The 20582-nt window shown below is 46.1% G+C and overlaps 1 protein-coding gene across 4 annotated transcripts in view; it reads left to right on the top strand.

The window, feature by feature from the left end:
• The window catches only part of KSR2 (kinase suppressor of ras 2), a 435191-nt gene that overhangs the window by 396636 nt on the left and 17973 nt on the right, over positions 1–20582 (top strand). For all 4 annotated transcript variants that reach the window (XR_014445794.1, XR_014445796.1, XM_083151467.1 and 1 more), the window contains exon 17: positions 20195–20326. Coding sequence is in view for 2 of the 4 variants with exons in the window: in XM_083151467.1 (XP_083007593.1) it covers positions 20195–20326 (132 nt within the window). In the remaining 2 variants the exon portion in view is untranslated. The remainder of the gene's footprint in view (positions 1–20194; positions 20327–20582) is intronic.

Genomic DNA, 20582 nt, shown 5'->3' with positions numbered 1-20582 from the left:
GGATCCCGACAGTCATTACTCCGCCATCGGGATCCCGACAGTCAAACCCGGACACTCGGGGCCAGACGGCCACTGGCTATTCTCCCTCGTGGGGGCCCACATTCCCCCATAGAGGGAGAATAGAATAGGTGGTGAGCGCAGCGAGCCACCATGCCCGCAGCGTGGCGAGCGCAGCGTGGCGAGCGCAGCGTGGCGAGCGCAGCGAGCTCACAAGGGGCTTTGTTGCGCTCGCCCCACTGTCGGGCTAATGACTGTCAGGATCCCGACTGTCGGGACCATATACCACACCCGTGATTGGCAGGGGGTAGCTTGGTGAAAAAGCAGCACCGGCAGCTGATTGTGTCCAAGCACAGTAACAATTGACTACCTCCATTGAGCACCATCTACTGGCTGCTTGCACTAAAAACAATTGAATTCCAACCATTCTATAATTTTCTAAAATCAGTGATGAAATCATAGTTAAACTTTGATTGGCTTTTCATTTTTAGAAGCATTAACCAATCTACCCCAAAATTACATACAAACCTCAGAAAAAAAATTCCACACATTACAGAAATACTGAAATCACTTTCTACTTCATCACTGAAACCTCAGTTCTCCGCAGTAAATATTGAACATATGAATCTATGAAATATTAATTTAGTACATCTACAGTATCTTGAAAATCTCAACAAATGTTTTCACTGGATTCAGACACTAAAGTTAAAACCAGTGAGATGAAACATATAATACACTAGCCAAGCCCGCTCGGAGCAAAAACTTCAAAAGCTAATTTGCTATGGACATTAGACAATAGACATATCTATATATCTATATCTATCTATCTATCTATCTATCTATCTATCTATCTATCTATATATGTATATATAGATATAGATATTCTTTATACATGGTATGAATGGACCATAAATGTAGTTTCTTTCCACAGGTGTGCTAATAACATTGAAATTAATATGAAATCAGCATTAGTTTAATTTTTTGACACACTGAGCAGTTATGATTCAGGTTTATATACCTGTATGAATATATGTGTAATAGTTTTAGTGAATTCACCATGTCACCACCAATATACACTATATAATTGAGTCCGCACCAGACTTTTTTATCTATAAAGGCCCACATATACTATGCAATTTGGGGCCGATTTCAACAGATTTTGGATCGGGCCAAGAAATTGGGTAAAATCGGCCCAAATCGCATGTGTATGACATCCGAACCGATGTACAGTCCCGTGTGCATCGTATTGGAATTGGAGGTCGGACCATCGTGGGTGCTTTTTAGCGCTCCTGATGATCTGATGCGGTCCATTGGTGTGTGCTTGAGTTGGAGCATTTGCAGAATAGATCAACATAGTGGCATAACAATGGGTCCGCAGACCTTGTGGTGGCGCTGAGGAAGTCACGGCCAGACCAGAGCTATCACAATAGACGGCCAAATCATAGGCTTCAGGACCCCTGTGCTGAGAAGAGCTACTTGAGGCATTGCCTGCCTGTGCAGATCACCTGAGGGGGGCCTTCGGAGAAGGGATGCAGCTGTGCTAGGGTGGAGGAATGACTAGTTCACCAGCAGACCTCAGGAGAGAGAGGCCTGAGGAGACCCAAAGCAACTGCAGCGGATAACAAAGGATGGGTGGAGCAGGCACCGTGGAGGATGACAGGAATAAAGAGACCCACAACGAGGACCCTGCATAGACTCCCGTAGAAGATGAATGGGGCTGACAGGAGAAGCGGAGTGGTGAGGAATACCCCGGCAACAGCAGAGAAGATCCCAGCAGCAACTGATTTATCGGGTAGGGACCCGGACACCAGGACAAAGAGCACAGGCCGATGCGGTGCTCAGCATCCTGGGCACCGCTGAAGACCAGGGATGGGAGGGGGCAGAAGCGCCACATGGAATGGTGAGACCTTCTGCTGTACCACTCTGCAACTGATAACCTGCTCTGCTGCAATACTCTGAAAATAGTGGACACAATATAGGGGTGGGCTCCCACTCTTCATACTCCATGCCCCACTATTAGTTTTAAATAAAAGAAGGGGGGTAGGCACCCCTTTTAACTGGGCATATATAAGGGCCGGACTCCCCTTCTTCTAATGTGTGTGTGTGTGTGTGTGTGGGGGGGGGTTTGTTGGATTTTGCTCTAATTTGCATATAAGATCCACGTAAATCCGAACCCGCAGATCTTTAATATTTACCAGAATCCATGAGATGTTACAACAGTCCACAGAACTAGTATCTAACTGGCTACATAAAGGTTAGCTGGAAGATCTTTCTCTCAAATAAATCTGTACAGTGGCAGCAGGGGGGATGCACCGAGTCACTGGAGAACCAAATTGCTATGAATAAAAATAGCAATACAAGAGACAATTCCTTCCCCATTCTATTTACAAAGTACAGTATTGTAAATGTGCAGCCAGAATAGAGGGCTCCGCGGTATCTAGCTGAGACATGTATTTTTTTTCCAATTCACACACTGATTACGTGCTACATACAGTACTGCGTGCATCACTATAAACATTGCTTCATATAAGGACTGAAAATCCTAAGGAAGTCAGCCGTAGATTGTCATTTTTTTGCCATTGTTCTCTTCAGAAGCTCCAGCTCCTTTTTAGTTAGTATGTCAGAGTTTGTGAACACGTGTTAAAACTGCTGTTAGCAGCTGTAAAGTTTCTGCATTATTATGTGGGAGATCCTTTCTTCCGTGCCTTTTATGAGGAGCGTTTCATTGTAACATAACTTGCAATTAAAACACAGCAAAAAATGATGTTGAGCAATTATTTTTCTTATGATGTGTCAGGATGAGCTGCGCAGTCAGGAAATGAGGACACCTGGCACAGTTTACTGGGAGCTTTCTACGCTGCCTTGCTGGGGTTTGAAAGGCTTGGGATGCATTAAACATCAGTTCCAACAACAGAAAAACCTTCTAATTATACGCTTCAAGGTTATCTTTAAACACCCGGCGTTATTGTTCTTTGGTCTTAGGGGCAGGCGGACTGCGGAGGTGGGTCGCTTTTTCCAGAAATACAATCTACCCAATATGAAACTGTGACTATGACAGCCCACATGTGTTAACAGAGAGACATTTTGTGAGGTGCAGTAATCTGTTTAATAAAATCTAGATAAATCAATTGAAAATATATATTTGAATTTTCCCTAACAGATTGCCCCAAGAACTTAAAACTGTTATACTAGTACTGTGAGTCTGCGGGGAACGTCCATAGGCCTTAGACACAATCATTTTTTTATTTAATAATTTTTATTGATGAACTGCACGGTACAAACCAATGAACATTATTACAGTTATTCGAGAACATAGCCATCATAGTTACATTTGTATAATTTGAACAGTGAAAGTTATACTTTTGTCAAAAACATATTAAAAGAATCTAACTCAAACATTGATTGTCGTTCCTTATTTCGTGGGTCACACAAGTCACTTTCGGATGGGTAAGAAAAGAAAACAGCATATACATTTTCTTTGCACGCACATCTACATTTTCGTCACGCCTGAGGGTCTTGTTAAAAGGGGTAGGTATTATGTTGTAGTATCATTAGGTTGTACCAGGAGGTTAGTTGTACGGCCTTCCTTAGGGTGGCTTTTACAGGTTCTGGCAGTGATTTTACGTGTGGTAACCAAATAGCGAAGAATTTTTGGGCCCTTGCGTCTTTATTCAGGGACATCTCCAGCCAATCCATTTGAAATAAGTGTGTTATCCGGGGCGTTAACAAGGATATGGACAGTGTATTAGAATTTATCCACTGTGATAAGATAGTTTTACGCGCCGCTGCAGCAATTTTTGCTAGAAACTTTCTTTGCCCTGCAGATTGGCGGACTGCATTAGGGGTTGGGTATACATCCCATAGCGCCCACTCAGGTGTGACGGAAAATGTGACATTATATTGTGATTTGACATAAGTACACACCGTGTCCCAAAATGCTCTTACTTCCGGACAGCTCCACATACAATGTAATATGTCGGCGTTTGGGGTCTTACATTTAAAACAGCATGAATCCTCCGCTATGCCCATTAACTGTCTTCTCTTTGGAGTATAGTATACCCTATGCAGAAGTTTGTATTGCATCTCCATGTAGGAGGCTGATATCATTGTCTTGTTCAGCCTTACAAATGCCGATAACAGGGAAGACAATGATATGGCCGGCAGGTCTATGGTCCACTTTGCCATCCCTGAGTCAAGGCTGTCTATGTCAATCTGTCTTTTAATATGGAGATATAGTAAAGAAGTGCTACATGGTCTGGATTGTGCATGTTTGATCATCACATCCAGACCTGCCGCCAAGTCCGTCTCTGGAATCTTTCTGATTTGACTGGCTACATGACTTTTTAACTGGAAGTATACATAAATGGGCAGATTAACTTCTGGGTATTTTTCACAAATTTGTTGGTAAGATAGGATGGGGTCGCTCTCGTTACACATAAAGTGATGCAGCTGTCTGAGTCCCATTGCCTCACAGCGTCTGGTCAGGCCCCTGTTTTGGATTATACTTCTGCCAGAGTTTATATTATAATAAATTGAATTAAAAATAGTATCGTGTGTGGACAGTTTTAACCGTGAGCGCGTCATCCTCCATGTTTTACACGTTGTAGTCAGCAGTGTATTCCCTGCTACCTCAGGTGGATAGTCTGTAGGTCTCATGTGGAGAAGGCTCGGCAACGGGATATTTGGGCACATGGCTTGTTCAAGCACCGTGTCCGCATAATTGTTGGTAAGATTAATCCAATCAATGGCATATCTAAAATTGGCTGCCAGCATATAGCTCTTAATACACGGTAAGTTTACCCCTCCCAAGGATACATGTTGTGACAATTTATATAAGGAGATTCTCGGTTTCTTCCCTTCCCAGATAAATTTACTGAATGCTGTATTGATGGTGCGCAGGTCTGTGTCCGTTAATAAGAGTGGGAGCATCTGGATGGTGTACAGTAATCTCGGGAAAGTGATCATTTTTATCATATGGCACCTCCCCAGATATGACAGAGGCAAAGCTTTCCAAGATCTAAAGTCTGACAATATTTTGGTAATTAAGGATGGGTAATTTACTTCATATAATCGCGTCGGGTCTGCTGGTATTGTTAAACCCAGATATGTAAGGGAGCCCCCTGCCCACAGGAAAGGAAATTCTATTTGCCATCCCGTCTTGGCCCCTCTATGTAGTGCCAGTGCCTTGGTTTTGGATTTATTGATCTTAAAACCTGATATGTCTTCGAATTCACTCATCAATTTAAGAAAACCAGGAAATGCTTCCTGTGGATTGGAGAAGTAAAGCAGAAGGTCATCCGCGTATGCCGAGACCCTCATCTCCACATCCCCACATCTTATCCCCTGCCAGTCTCTCTGAAGGTGCATAAGCCTGATCAGTGGGTCAATTGCAAGATCAAACAGTAACGGGGAGAGTGGGCATCCTTGCCTAGTGCCCCTGGCCAAGGTGAAGTTAGAGGTGTTTAGACCATTTACAGTGAGAACTGCTGTGGGGTTGTGGTAAAGTCTACGAAAAAAGGATATGAAACTTACTCCAAACTGTTGTGTGTGTAGCACCCTCAAGAGATGGGCCCAAGACACTCTGTCGAATGCTTTGTCAGCATCACAGCTGACAAGCAGGGAGTTTCCATTGTTCGCTCTATGGGCTTTGGTGATGGCGGCTATTACTTGTCTAATATTGTGTACTGAAGATCTGCCTTTTACAAAGCCTGTCTGGGATGGGTGAAGCAACTTTGGCAGTACACCCTGCAGCCTGTTGGCTATTATTGTGGTTAGTATTTTTAAATCCTGGTTTAGCAGGGAGATTGGCCGATAGGAGCCCACCAGGTCCGCCTCCTTGCCTGGCTTTGGGAGCAGGATGATGCGAGCCTGATTAAAGTCGGGGGGAGGAGGGCTACTGCCATCTAATATAGAGTTGTAAAGTGACATCAAATGTGTTTTAAGATGTGGTAGGAGTATCTTGTAATATTCTGCTCCCAGACCATCTGGGCCTGGTGTCTTGCCTTTTGGGAGGCCTTTTATTGTGTTCTCTAGTTCCAGTTCTGTGATGGGGGCTGTCAGGGCGTCCCTTTCCGATTGGGTTAAGGTTGGTAGGGACGCTCTCCTGAGGAAGTCCATGCCTAGTGCTGGGTGATCGTTTGGCGGGGAGTATAGTTCCTTGTAGTAATCTAAGAAGGAGTTTGCAATGTCCGTTGTGTTTGTGTGGAGTGTTTGGCCTATCTTTATTTTATTTATATGCGGGTGGGGTCTCTGTCCACGGGCTATAGAGGCTAATAACTTTCCAGATTTATTTCCCCATCTAAAATATCGGTGCTTTTGGAAGTCTAGCAAGCCTTGCGCTTTCTCTGTGCATAGGGTGTCATACAATGCTTTGGCATCTTGATAGCTTTGTTTGTTGGCCTGGGTGTCGTTTCTTAGCAAATCAGCGTAAGTTTCAGAGACAGTAGCGCTCAATTCTAGGAAGCGAGCGTTCATCGTCTTTTTTCTAGTAGCTACATGTGCAATAATATGTCCCCTTAGTACAGGTTTGGATGCTGCCCAAAACAAACTGGTGTCTTCTATGTGTTGGATGTTGTCATCCGTGTAGTTAAGAAAGTGTTGTTTCAGTTCTGATTGAAAATCGGGAGAATCTGCCAAGTATGATGGAAATCTCCAATTATGGGAGTAGTGAAAGGGGGTAAGTAGTGCCAGTTCGAACCAAGTGGGGGCGTGGTCTGAGACTAAAATGGGTTCAATTTTTGCCTTTATGACTCTGTTTAAGGTGTGCGTGGGAATTAACCAGAAGTCTATCCTCGAAGAGGTGTTGTGGGGGTGGGAATAAAAGGTATAGTCCCGCTCAACGGGGTGTAAGTAGCGCCACGGGTCCGAGAGACCCATCGAGCTCATCATTAAGTCTAGTGCGGGAGGTGGTGTGACCCTTTCCCCATTATTACTTTTATCCAAGGATCGGTTAAGGGTGGTGTTAAAATCTCCTCCTATCACAATTTGGCCTTCCGCCCAGTTTTGTAGTTGGACAAACAATTCTGTGAAAAAAACTGTGTTGGGACCATTGGGCGCATACAATGTCACAATAGTATACAATTCCCCTTCCAGCCTTATTTTCAAAAATACATACCGCCCTTCTGGGTCTTCTAAAGTGTCCAACACCTCGTGCCTCACCAAGTTGTTGACAATAATGAGAACTCCCCGTCTCTTACTTGTGTATGAGGCCTCGTAAGTTTTAGTGAACCAATTTCCCCTAAGGACGTTAGGATCCCCTTTCTTCCAGTGCGTTTCTTGCAGCACCGCTACATCTGTTTTCAACCTCTTTAAATGTTGCAAAACTTTTTTCCTCTTGATCGGGGAGTTCAGGCCCTCTACGTTCCATGTCAGGAACCGTAATTGTGTGCGTGTGATTGATGTGGCGTTAATGTGTGTGCCCATCCTAACCTATGCCAGTTCGTGGAAGCTTAACAAGTGTGTCCTTTTGTTTTGGTGTCGACGCCTCCGTCCCAGCGAGCAGAGGCATCTCCATCACATAAATTCTATTGGTGTCTCTTACGTGTGACCCATTCAAATGTGCTAAAATGTACCTAACAGTTCTATCAAAGTTTATATTTTTATGAACCCAGTTGTCAGGCCAACCTGGCCTGAAAAACATGTCAACATTTTGCTTAAGCCTAAGGGTGAGAGGGGGGAGAGGGGGAGAAATTTTAACAATCTTATCTGCCGCTTGGGCAACCGGACCCAGTAGGGCCTTTGCATCTAACAGTGTAAAACATAACCAGCAGTACCATAACATTACCAACATTATGCATCGCATGTATGGGTATATACTTGCAAGTCCTTAGAGCAGGTTGTCACCCGGAGTCCATTGCTGAGGGTGATTCCTTGCTGATTGAGTCCAAAAAGTTCTGTGCTGACCCCACTGTGTCAAAGAAGTGGTGCTTGGTGTCATGTTGGATTCTCAACTTTGCCGGGTACAACAGGGCAAAGCGCATACCTGAATCGAAGAGTGCCTTGCATACCGGCGCAAATTCTTTACGTTTCATCGCTACCTGGTACGAGAAGTCCTGAAACAATAGTAGTCTCTCGCCCTGGTACTGTAGATCTCCTTTTTTCCGGTATGCCTCCAGCACTGCCGTTTTTTCCAGATAGTTGAGGAATTTGAAGATGACTGGTCTCGGTCTTCGCCGTTTATCTTGGGGGTCAGGGCCTATTCGATGAGCTCTTTCAATTTGCATTGTGCCTGAGGCTGGTAAACATTGGAGTTCTCCCGGCAGCCACTTAGAGACCAATTGCAGCAGGTCACGGTGTTTGACCGATTCTGGCAGGCCTATCAGGCGTAGGTTGTTCCTCCTGTCTCTGTTTTCTAAATCTTCCAGCTTTGCCTGTATGGCTGTGATAGTGGACTCCTGCTGCGCTATTGTGTTTTTGGCTGCTGCAAGATCGTCCTCTACGTTGGAGATGCGCTGCTCCGCCTCCTCAAATCTCGGGCCATACTCCCCCAGCTGCGCTACCACCGACTCTATGGCTTCCCGTATTCCTGCGAGTTTCTTGTCCAGCAGGGGCGAGAGCACTGCGGCAATTTCTTGGATATGTGCTGTTGCCACGGTGTTATCCGTTGGGGGTTCAGGGTCCCTTGGCGTTCGTTTGTCTATGGGCGAGGCTGGCGGGGTAGTCGTGTGGGGCGAAGTAGCTTTCGCTTCTTTATTTTTGGCAGCGGTCCCACCCCTTCCTCCTTTATTCGCTTTTCCTACATATTTATCCATCGTCGGTCTGCTTGTTTGAGATGGGCCCGTATGCTGTAGAGGTGCCCGACTAGTTGATCTGTGGCTTAGGGCTTAGGGAATGCCCCGTCAGCTGCAGTTGTTCTTGTATTAATTACCAATATGGGGATGAGTGGTTTGTTGTAATCACTTGTAAATGTTACTGTACTTTTTCACAGGGGGACAGTGTGAGCTCTGTCTGGTGCACAGCGTGGATTTTAGTAAACCGATTAACAGTTCATGAGGCCGTGCGGTGACTTGTTAGGATCTTTAGCGGCAGTTCGGTGTACATAGAGCACTACACCTCTTCAGTGTGCCTCCCCAGCCTGTACAGCGTTTAGATTTTAATGCTCTCTGTCGCTGGACGAGATTGTGTGGAGCTGGTGAAGGGTGTGGGGGATGGGGGTGCCTCAGGTGATGTCCACTCTTGGTGTCGGAGCTGTGCTCCTCCGCTGCCAGTGACTAAGATGGCGGCCGTTCAACCGCGGTGACCCCCTTTGGAGCAGCGGCTATGTGGTGTCTGCCAGGCTTTTGGTTTAGGGGCGTTGCAGCGTGGGGGGAGATGTGTGGGGCACCCAGCCCGCTGAGGTGTCCCGCCGCCCCCCCCAGTCACTTGCCTGTAGGACGCGCTGCCACAGCCAAGATGGCGTCCGGCCGTCTCTGTTCTGCCTCTCTAATGGCTGGTGTACTGTAGCTCCAGGGGGGGGGGCCCCGCCGGCGAACCGCCGCCCGAGGTGTCCAGGGATGTCTCACCCGGCTGACGCGTCTCTGTCTGATGCAGCTCCCGGCCCGGGTGCTGCTGGCTCCTCTGCGCCCGGCCCGACGTCACGCGCCGAGCGGTTAGCGAGGGATGTTGCTGGGGTGTTGCTTGCGGTGACGGTGAGTCCCCTGTTCACGCCGCCGGGTGCTGTCAGGTCGCGCTATGCCGTGGTCCCGGTTGCCGTCGCCGCTGCTTCTCTCCGTGGACGAGCGGTGCGCATCCAATATGGCGCCCGCTCCGAAGCGGCGTCTCCTTACTGCCGCGGGTTCCGGGGATATTACTGCTGTGGGGAGCTGGGCAATCGCCTCTTACCCACCACTATCTCCTTGGCCGAGAATGTGGGCACTTTCCACGTCCTCTCCGCCCGTGTGTGAGCCCCTGGGTGTCGGTGAAGGTCCCGGGGCTGGAGAGCTCAGTTAGAATGCGGCCATTAGCTGGGTCCGCCCACCGGAACCTACACAATCATTTTTTTAAAGCACTTTTGATATTGATTTTTTTTCTGGAGGGGAAGGAGCTCGAGGGAAAGCAATTTAGGATTCACTTGTTAGGCTACAAATATTATCTTCCCATAACAATGAACACACACAAACACAACACATACTGCAATTATCTTATTATTTGGGGCCTTTGGACACTCAAGATGAGGCTCCAACATATTTACAGAACATACTGTAGGACACAGGTCTTCAACCTGTGGCCCTCCAGATGTTGTGGAACTACATTTCCCAGCATGCCCTGACAGTTTTGGCATGCTCTTATAGGAAAAAATGTGGCAATGCATGCTGGAACATGTAGTTTCACAACATCTGGAGGGCCATAGGTTGAAGACCCATGCTTGTAGGACCTTATTCTGGTTGATTTGCAAGGCTGCAAATTTGCAGCCTTGCGAGTCCACCACAGGTCGCCCTGTGAATGCCGATACACAAGCCATCCCCTCGCACGCCACGTTCGTATGCACGGACTGTGAATGGATGTTTAACATAAGCATCCGTTCGCAGGCTGTGGGGGAACACCCACATCATTCGATGGTCGCCGACCATCAAATGATGTGAAAGGCGCACACACATCTAAGGTTACTCTGCGTGGGCATTCAGAAGGAAGTGGGCGGGCAACTGACATCCGGTAATGTTAGTTGCCCGTCCTCGGCGCCCATGTCACCAGTCAACCCCCATGGGAATGGACAGCGTTTTCATGGCAATGCCCATGAAATGCTGGGCGTTCCCCTGGGCGCGACTATCTGCCACCGCCCCACGCCCCCGGCCAGCTCAAATACTGTCACACAATGTGGGTACACACAGGCACACATGCTTACAAGTACACACAGTGATGCATGCATACATACATGCATACATACATACATACATACATACATACATACAGTACATACTGTACATACATAAATACTGGGTAACTGTCTCAGTGTATAGTATTTTTATTAACACTATAATGATTTAGTAGCTAGTGGTAATAGGGCAGGTAAAGGGCCTGATTCAGCGGTGGGCGTTGCTGCATCCACATTTGCATTGGTTGACATAGACATGTTAGCGATAATATCTGAATTTATGTTTAAGCACTCCCCTCGATTACATGCCTGCGTATGAATGTGCAAATACTATGCCACTCACTTTCAATGCCCCTGCATACTGTAACACCCCAAGTGATTTAATACATACAATAAAGAGGTTCAAGACATCAGGGCATCATTGCTTGTCCTCTACTGAAGCAGATGTCACTCTGAGAAAGCAGCCTTGGTGATACCCCAAGTCCAAGATGCCTATCTCTTTTTTCCCACCTTATGATAATTCTGCACCATTGTGCGTACACACAGGAAACGGTACTTGTTTCCTAGCACGGCGCCCATCGCATCGTATACCATAACAATAAATATGGTATACGATGCGATGCGATATTGTACAATAAAATATCGCATCATATACCATACAATGGCATAGGATGCGATGGTATACGATTTTTGATTGTACAAGCACCCTGATGGGTCCTTACAATGTTAAATGGCCCCCCATTGTCAACGCCACCCCCAGGATCAACGCCAACCCGAAGCGTGGCAAGCGCAGCAAGCCCACGAGGGGCGGCGGTACTTGTCCTCCGACCTCTAAGTTGAATTTAGATAATGTGGCGAGCACAGCGAGCCACCGCGCCCGAAGTGTGACGCGCACAGCGTGCCCCGCGAGGGGACGCGGAATACATGTAACGTAATACGCTCCCCTCGCAGGGCTCGCTGCGCTCTTCACGCTTTGGGCGTGGTGGCTTGCTGCGCTCGCCACACTATGTAACATCAACTCCGCACCGACGTGGATAGTGGGTGTATGAAAAGGTCGGAGGACGCACACCGCGCTCGCCATGCTTCGGGTTTGCGGTTCGGGTTTGCGTTGATAGTGGGGGTGGAGTGGGGGTGCATTTAACATTGTAAGCACCCATCAGGGTGCTTGTACAATTAAAAAACGCATCGCATGCATCGTATGCGGCTATATGGCATGCGATGCGATCAGATGCCCTACGATGGACATCGGGGGCGTCGTGCTAGGAAACAAGTACCCAGGAAACACCAGCCAGAATGTTGCCTAGTGCATGAAATTGGTCAGGGCTGGTCCTGGCCCTTATCTATTAATGTTTAAAATATAACCAATATCTATCAGCTAAAGATGAGTGGAAGTTATCCACTTCAATGGATGGGGAAGGGTGGGGGAGATCTTATGCTGTTACTTGGATTTGGTGCCTAATTCAGCATCGGTTGTTATTGTGGGAACTTGCAGTGGACTGTGAGGAAACAGCCATCGCCCAGACAGAATGAGAAGATGCCACTTGCTAAATTGCGAGAGATTTGCAAATGGATCATAAACATCTAAGTGTTTTTTTCCATCTGTGCAATTGTGAGCTGGTCTGAGGCTTCCACTGATCTGTGACTGAGACCGGGTGTAAGTCATTATGACTAACATCACAGACCCTCCTCAAAAACGCCTTGGCACCTCTGCATTTTTTTCAAACACAACCAGAAAATGCCAGCAGGTTTCTACCCCCAAATTCTCTTATTAGCGATCCATGCTAAATTAGGCCCTCCATGACATAATTGCTTCAGATGTCATTAAGCTCTTTCCCTTCCAGGTAGAACCCTGCAGTCATTTTCAAAAGATTGGAAATAATAATGGGATAAATTCCAGAGCTTGGATAGGGTGGGCAAAGCCCTCTTTAGATGGTGTTACCCTATAAAAGTCTAGGGGGTTCTTTTCATGTTTCCTCCTGATAGGAATCCAATCAGATCCCTTCCAGCTACCCCTTAGAGCATGCACAGAAGTACTCCCGGTTCCTAATCCTTCTATCACAACGGACAGAACTTAGATGGTGATCTGTTCTCTGCATTCAAAATTTCTTTCAATGGGTGCAATAGTTGATGCATCCCAACCACATTCTGGAACTCACAGCTCAGTTGTAGCCTTTTTTGCAAAGGAGGAGATTGCTTTTTCACATGGTGTGACCATTGAGCATTTCTTTTGTGGCTATTATTTATGCTTATCAGAGAACAGCCCGGCACTGTAGAGATCTATATGTAGTCCATGGATGAACAAATGTTTCCTTTATCCAGACTTTAAAAACATTTCAAGAAGAGAGTTCTTGCTTTCAATGTATGTGACCCTTTAGTGGTGATCACCAGACACTGGACCAGATGCACTAAGCTTCAAAAAGTGATGAAATGGAGAGTGATAAACAACCAGCCAATCAGCTCCTACCTGCCATGTCACAGGCTGTGTTTGAAAAATGTCAGACAGGAGCTGATTGGTTGGTTGTTTATCACTCTCCATTTTATCACTTTTGAAGCTTAGTGCATCTGGCCCACTGTCTCAAAGACACAATAGTAGTGCCCTACTGAGGTAGGATGTTCATGTCCATGGAGGGGGTAATGTATGAAATAATTCAGTAACTTGTCTCCTGTCTACTGTATTCTATATTATTCCTACACAAATTTCTGCATTTCATTCATATACATAATTTAGATTTTAATATAAAAACCTAGGTGTATAATCTGGCGTTTTGCTCTCTTAGAAAGATGGATAAATGTAAGTGTTTCTCAGAGGTGATTAGAAAACAGTACACACCTTTGGTTTAGGTACCTCTCTTGCAATTACATTTTTTGCCATTCCGGGTAGATCTTTTTGCTGTGCAAGGAGAAATAATCATATAAATATGTTTCTGTAAATTCTAGTTCTTCTGGAAATGAACACAAGCAACTTTGCGCAGGCACTCCATACATACAGTAATTGCTGATATTGATGGTGGAATATGGGCAGCGCTGAACATGCCAGAGACACAGCAGGAAAGAGGTTAAATAGTAGAGAACCCACTGATGACTTACCTCACACATGACTGCTTGGCTGGACAGATTCATATTTGTGACGCCAGCCTCCAGACTACTATTCATAAAGAGCCCCCTCCCCACAGAGTTCTAACTGAGGGCCGCTCTCTTATTGTTTTCTGAAGTTGTTGTTTTTCCAGTTTGCCTGTAACACAGACTGCGAGGCTCAGTGTTGTGGCACCATAAAAGGGCTATATACAAAAATACAAGGGTTGCGTCTTCCCATACTGAAGCAGTCATCCTAATATAAAGCATCACCGAAGAAGCAGAGCTGGATAATAGGGAAAACACATCTATCTATTTTACTTAGCTTATTACTAAAACAGCGAAACAGAAGAAATGGTGTGTGATTGTAGTCAATGGCGCCCCTCCCAGCAGCCCAATTTCAAGTTGATCCTCACTGGTTCAATCAGCCAGTATTATAGACATAAATAAGATATAGGAACTTCAAATATGGGTGCTCAGGTGGAAAAAGATTGCCTTTATGCTGGTAAAAATACTAAAAAATAAATAGGTTTTTATTTGTACACACCTAGAGCACTGCGTGTCTATGGCTTGAATAAAAACACAAATAAAAATACAAATACTGGCGCATAAAAAAAGTCCAAACTGAACCCACTGCTCTTATATACATGCTGTGTCCCCACACATAGCATGTGTATAATAGGCTTCTAAGGGCGTTCAAAATCCCGACGCCGGAATCCCGACCGCCGAAATCCCGACAGGGGGGGACGTAGCTCGCCCGCCCTTGCGGGCTCGCTGTGCTCGCCACACAGCGGGCCCGGTGCCTCGCTACGCTCGGCACACAAATTTATTCTCCCTCCAGGGGTGTCGTGGACACCCACGGAGGGAGAAAGTGTCGGGATTTCGGCGGTCGGGATTTCGGCGGTCGGGATTCCGGCGTCGGGTTTCTGAACGCTGGGATCCCGACCGCCGGGATTTAAACTGCATTCTCTTCTAAGAGTGATTGAACCTTTGACAATGAAAAAGATTGGAATGTTTGCTCTCGGCACTTACAGAAGCATAATAAGCCTTTTATTGACTATTGGGTCTACATACACACAGAATATTCGGTACTCTTTACCTAGATGGGCGCCCGTCGCGGGCATCGCGGGTACATTTATGTGTGGCCGCGACGCGACCGACGCGATGCCCGCGATTTCCCATTGAAACCCATGTTAAACATGGAAATCGCGTCGGTCGCGTCGCGGCCGTCCATAAATGTACCCGCGATGCCCGCGACGCGATGCTCCCGATTTGCCATAGGAATCAATGTTAAAAGGCCCGATGGACACGATTTTACTGTTAAATGGCTCAATTGACCCGATTTGGCCATAGGAATCAATGTTAAATGGGCCACAGAGCCCAAATAAGCACAATTAACCCTAAATGTCCCCCCAAATTTTTAACGCCACCCCACGATCCACGCCAACCCGAAGCGTGGCGAGCGCAGCGAGCCCGCGAGGGGCGGCGGTACACGTCCTCCGACCTTTTCATGCCCTACTATCCACTAGGGCGTGGAGTGAGAATAGAATAGTGTGGCGAGCACAGCGAGCCACCGAGCCCGAAGCGTGGCGAGCGCAGCGAGCCCCGCGAGGGGACGCGGATACCTTCACAGTTATACGCGTCCCCTCGCGGGCTTCACAGGTGTCGGTGGCGACGCGGACACCTGTGAAGCCCGCGAGGGGACGCGTTTACCTGTGAAGGTATCCGCGTCCCCTCGCGAGGCTCGCTGTGCTCGCCACGCTTCGGGCTCGGTGGCTCGCTGTGCTCGCCACACTATTCTATTCTCACTCCACGCCCTAGTGGATAGTAGGGCATGAAAAGGTCGGAGGACGCGTACCGCCGCCCCTCGCGGGCTCGCTGCGCTCGCCACGCTTCGGGTTGGCGTGGATCGTGGGGTGGCGTAAAAAATTTGGGGGGACATTTTAAGGGTTAATTGTGCCTATTTGGGCTCTGTGGCCCATTTAACATTGATTCCTATGGCCAAATCGCGGGCATTGAGGCATTTTCCATGAAAATCGCGCTCAATCAGCATTTTTAACATTGTTCCCTATGGGAAAATCGCGGTCATCGCGGGTAGCAGATTTTTATGTACCCGCGATTTACCCGCGATGGCCGCGATGCCCGCGATTACCGCGATTTTTACCCCCGACGCCCGCGATTTCAATCGCGGGCGCCCTTCTAGGTAAAGAGTACCGAATATTCTGCCCAATCTTTTGATATTGGATGTAAACGGAAGGATCAGCAAATGATTGTATCTGTGTGTACCCAGGTTAGCATTAAAGTTTTGGTCTACTGTATATGAGTTTCTCTTTTTTTATGCTGTCTGGTGTCTGTCAATTACATTTCTTTTTTTCTTGTGTATGTTTTTCTTGACTCCTGGAAATTCAGTTTTTTGGTTGTATTCCTGTAAAAGACTTAGTAAAACATTGTACTCAAAAAAATTGTTACTTCTACTATCTCACGTAACGGCTTCTTCATACATCTCCCCCATAATAATTTTCTAGTGTAGATTTTTTGGTGTACTCTACTTGCAGAAGTATAATGTTTTCTGCTAGAAAAGTGTATTGATGCATTAAACAAGGGTCACACAGTGTTTCTTGTGGTGTTTATAACAAAATAAAAATGTTTGTTTTGATTATGAAACTGCCAATTACAAAAGGACTTTTCTTGCTCACTGTGGTCACATCTTGCTTGATGCAGGGCTGCTAAGCTGTCCAGGGAATTGGACCTGCAATGATAATCCACCTCCTCAGGATAAAAAAAGCATTATCGCAAAGTATAAAAATAGTGTGTATTATAATATGTGAAACTACTGAGGAAATTTTGCGGGAAATTTACTTCACAGAAAGGGTAGTGGATTAGTGGAATAGCCTCCCATCAGAGGTGGTAGAGGAAAATACAGTAGAGCAGTGGCGGCCCGTACCTTTTGTGCCTCTGATGCAGAGTCTCACAGACTGCATCTGGCTTCACTACAGTGGCGGATTTTAGCTGGGGGGGGGGGGGGGGGGGGCTGCAGCCCTGCAGCCCATAGGTAAAAACCGCCACTGCAGTACAGCAATTTTAACTTGCTTGGGATAGGCATATTGGTATACTTACAATGAAATAAGGATCAAGTATGGTTGAGGTAACATGTTTAAAAAAGAGGCAGACTAGATGGGACAAGTGGTTCTTATTTACCGTCATATTCTATGATTCTATGTTACTGGGCCTTGTGGAACTACAAGTGCCAGAATACCCATGGCTGCCAAAGCATACAAAGTTTTTGTGGTGCTTCTGAAAATTACATTTTAAAGCAATCTCTTTTTGCATACATATTCCAAACACATAAAACAGTATGATGGACTCTGTGGAGAATGGGTCAATGTCCAGCATCCGGACACTTCATGGCAGAACCAGGAGAGGGGGGTTGGGAGTGGGGGGGGGGGTTCATTAAGCAATTCTTAGAAGTGCATCAACTTGCTTCTTCCATCCTGTGATTTGCAGCACTGTGCCTTTGAGCACTGAGTGACAGCGCCTAATGATGCAAAGCACTTGACCCTGCCCCACCCCCGCAGTGATCATTCGCATCTCCTCTCCAGGATCTCACCCTTAGGGGAAATGTTAGGAAGTATGATATATAGGATGTAAATTTGGTATATCAAGGATGCTAGCCAAGCCTATCCCCCGAAACAGATGATTGACTGCATTTAAAGGGAAAATTTTCTTTTTTTGGTAAACACCCAGGAAACATGGTTGGATCATAAACTAAATTGAGGTGGTGTAACATACTATGCACAGAGAGTTACCCAGCACATGCACAACTAAGGGTATGCATTCGACAATATGGCTGATATATCGTTCTGATCCATGGTTAGGCAGTATATGTGTACCCAGCCTTAGACTTCAGTGGGAATACAAGATAAGGCATCAAGCTCATGCAATGTATTTCTTTTCAAAACACGATGCCCTAGTTTTTACAAGGCTTGTATATCATTATTCAGATTCAGGGATGCTGTACTGATAACATTTGTGAAAAATGAGGAAATTAGTCTTACAAACGGTGTTACTAATGAAAGAATGCTGCAAAAAACACCATTATCAGTGTTTTTACCACATTTTGTTATGCAGGAAAACTTGCACGCCATTTTTCCACTGCGGGGGGTATTGCCAGCAAAAGCGGACAATACCCCATAGAAGCCTACGGGTTTCTTGCTGCATCCCACGAGGATGTGCCGCCCCCTCGCCTGATGTCAAGGCTGCATCCCACGAGGATGTGCCGCCCCCTCGCCTGATGTCAAGGCAGCCTCCTGCTGTGCTGCCCGGACCAGTGACCTCCTCTTCCATAGCACCTTCCGGGTGCAGGGGGTAGGAGGCGGAACCCGGCAGTCGCTGCAGCCATCTGAGCAGGGGGCTGCCGGGCAGATGAGGAGGGGGAGAGCCACAGGGACCCTCTTACCCCCTGCTAGCTGCTTCGCAAGAGCTGTCCTTTACTATACTAATCACATATGTTAGAGCATATGCGATTAGTATCAATGAGGTAGCCAACGGAGGGGGGTGGTAAGGGGCGGTAGAGGGGACGGTAAGGGGCGGCAGATGTTAGTGCATACCACCCAAAGACTATGGGGGAGATGCACTAAAGGGACAATGTGATAAATACCCATTACTTCTGGAGCCGCTCTGCAAAGGACAGCTCTTATTGGAAGTACTGTCCGTTGCGCATATGTTAGTGCATTATTGTTATGCGATTATTAAGAATGCGGTACCTGGCAAATGCCAGTGAGATGGGGCAGCAGATGTTAGTGCATCCTCCCTAGGACAGATCTGTATGTAAAGTGTCCATTATGTAGGTGTTACTGACACTGGCGCAGATGTATTACGCCTTAACAAGAGATAAATGCAGGGGTGATAAGGAGAGATAAACGTCCAGCCAATCAGCTCCTTTCTGACTTTTTTTCAAACACAGACTGTAACATGGCAGTTAGCAGGTGATTGGCTGGGCATGTATCTCTCCTTATCACCCTTGCATTTATCTCTTGTTAAAGCTTAATACATCTGCCCCATTGTCCCATGCAGAGATTTCTCTAGGTACTTTACCAGTACATGTCTGAGACATTTTTCATGGCAAATGAGCCCTGACTGATAAATGAATAAAGCTCCCATTTTGGGCCGTCATTAACAGAAATCTGATGCCCGCAGATGCCCAGTGTAGATGCTGAAATATTGCTTGGTGATTCTTTAGATGCATTATCTGTCACCCCATCAAAGCATTGTACCAGCCCTGGTAAGGGGACAGATAATCCATCTGAATATGGCCTCCTGCCTACAACATTCTCATAACATCTAACAATGCTTTTTTAAGCCACACCCATTACCTCACAGATGTAAATAAATAAAATTAAAACAACATCTATTTCAACACGAGTCTGCAGCAGTTGGCAAGTTGGTCCACCAACCCCTAGACGGCCGCAAGTACCGCAGTCTTATATGTAAAGACCATTTTTGTGAGGGTTAAATTTAGATGATGTAAGAAAAATGTAATGTCAAGTCCCTGAATACTGTATGTGTTATTTTTCCCCACACCGATCACTAGGTATTGCAAAATTAAGCAATTTAGTAGTTGCTCTGTTATCTGTGGAGGGGAAATTTCTTCTCTCAACCCTGAGTTGCAATGAGAAATGTTCGCTACACCAGTACTTTGGGCATCCTAAAGGGAGTTTGGACACCCAAAGCAGAACTTTAGATGGGTTTATACATTTTACATGGCTATATCCTGTCTGCTTATATGCAACATGTGCGATATGCATGGGTGCCCAAAAAACAATAAAATTCTGAGCATCTGAATATTCCATTAAGACAGGAAGAAAAACGCCCGAAAAAACGAAATTGCCCGCAAAAAGTGCAAAGTCAGCAGTTTTGAGTGGGTGAAATCAGGTTTTCAGATGATTAAGGAATATTCTAGTATAATTAAGGAAAGTTTTCTGCCCCTGAATTATCTGTCTCCCTGACGGGTTGTCCAATTTCTTGTGTGGAACATATAAATAATAGGAATGATGGGACGTTATTCTAGTGATGCTTTTCAGTCCACAACAGGCTGCTCAACTGAAGGTAGCCACCTGGGCAATGTCTTTGATTACATATAGAGTTGCAGATCTAGGGCTCTATATATATGGAGTCTCTTTCTACCTACATACACACGCACACATTGACAGTTCTTTATATGTCCATCTACTGCATAAAGTTAGCATGCAGCTGAGGTGTAGCATCGAGTCATAGCCTTTCATACATGTCCTCTATGACACAAATACGTCTATAATCTAAATCTGTCTTATTGACCAGGCGGCCAGACAAACTCCAGATTCCTAATGGATGGCTCTGTCATTTGGCTCCTGAAATAATACGACAATTGTCTCCTGATACAGAGGAGGATAAACTTCCATTCTCCAAGCTCTCAGATGTATTTGCACTTGGGTAAGTAGAGATAATGAAATAACATACTGTCACATGCCAGGTACTGTACATATATGGCTCACTAAAAACACATACAACACAAAAGTAGAAGTTTACAAATGTATCTGCCTAGAAAGTGAAAATGGGCAAACGTTATTTCCCTTATGGGATCTGCCCAGCTACATACATTGGACCAGATTCTCTAAGCTTCAAAATGATAAAATGAAGAGTGATAAACAGCCAGCCAATCAGCTCCTACCTGACATTTTTCAAACAC

The sequence above is a fragment of the Crinia signifera genome, chromosome 1, assembly GCF_055691185.1.
Source record: "Crinia signifera chromosome 1, ASM5569118v1, whole genome shotgun sequence".
Taxonomy (NCBI): domain Eukaryota; kingdom Metazoa; phylum Chordata; class Amphibia; order Anura; family Myobatrachidae; genus Crinia; species Crinia signifera.
Note: the sequence above shows the minus strand (reverse complement) of the source record. Positions and strands in the feature narration are given on the sequence as shown.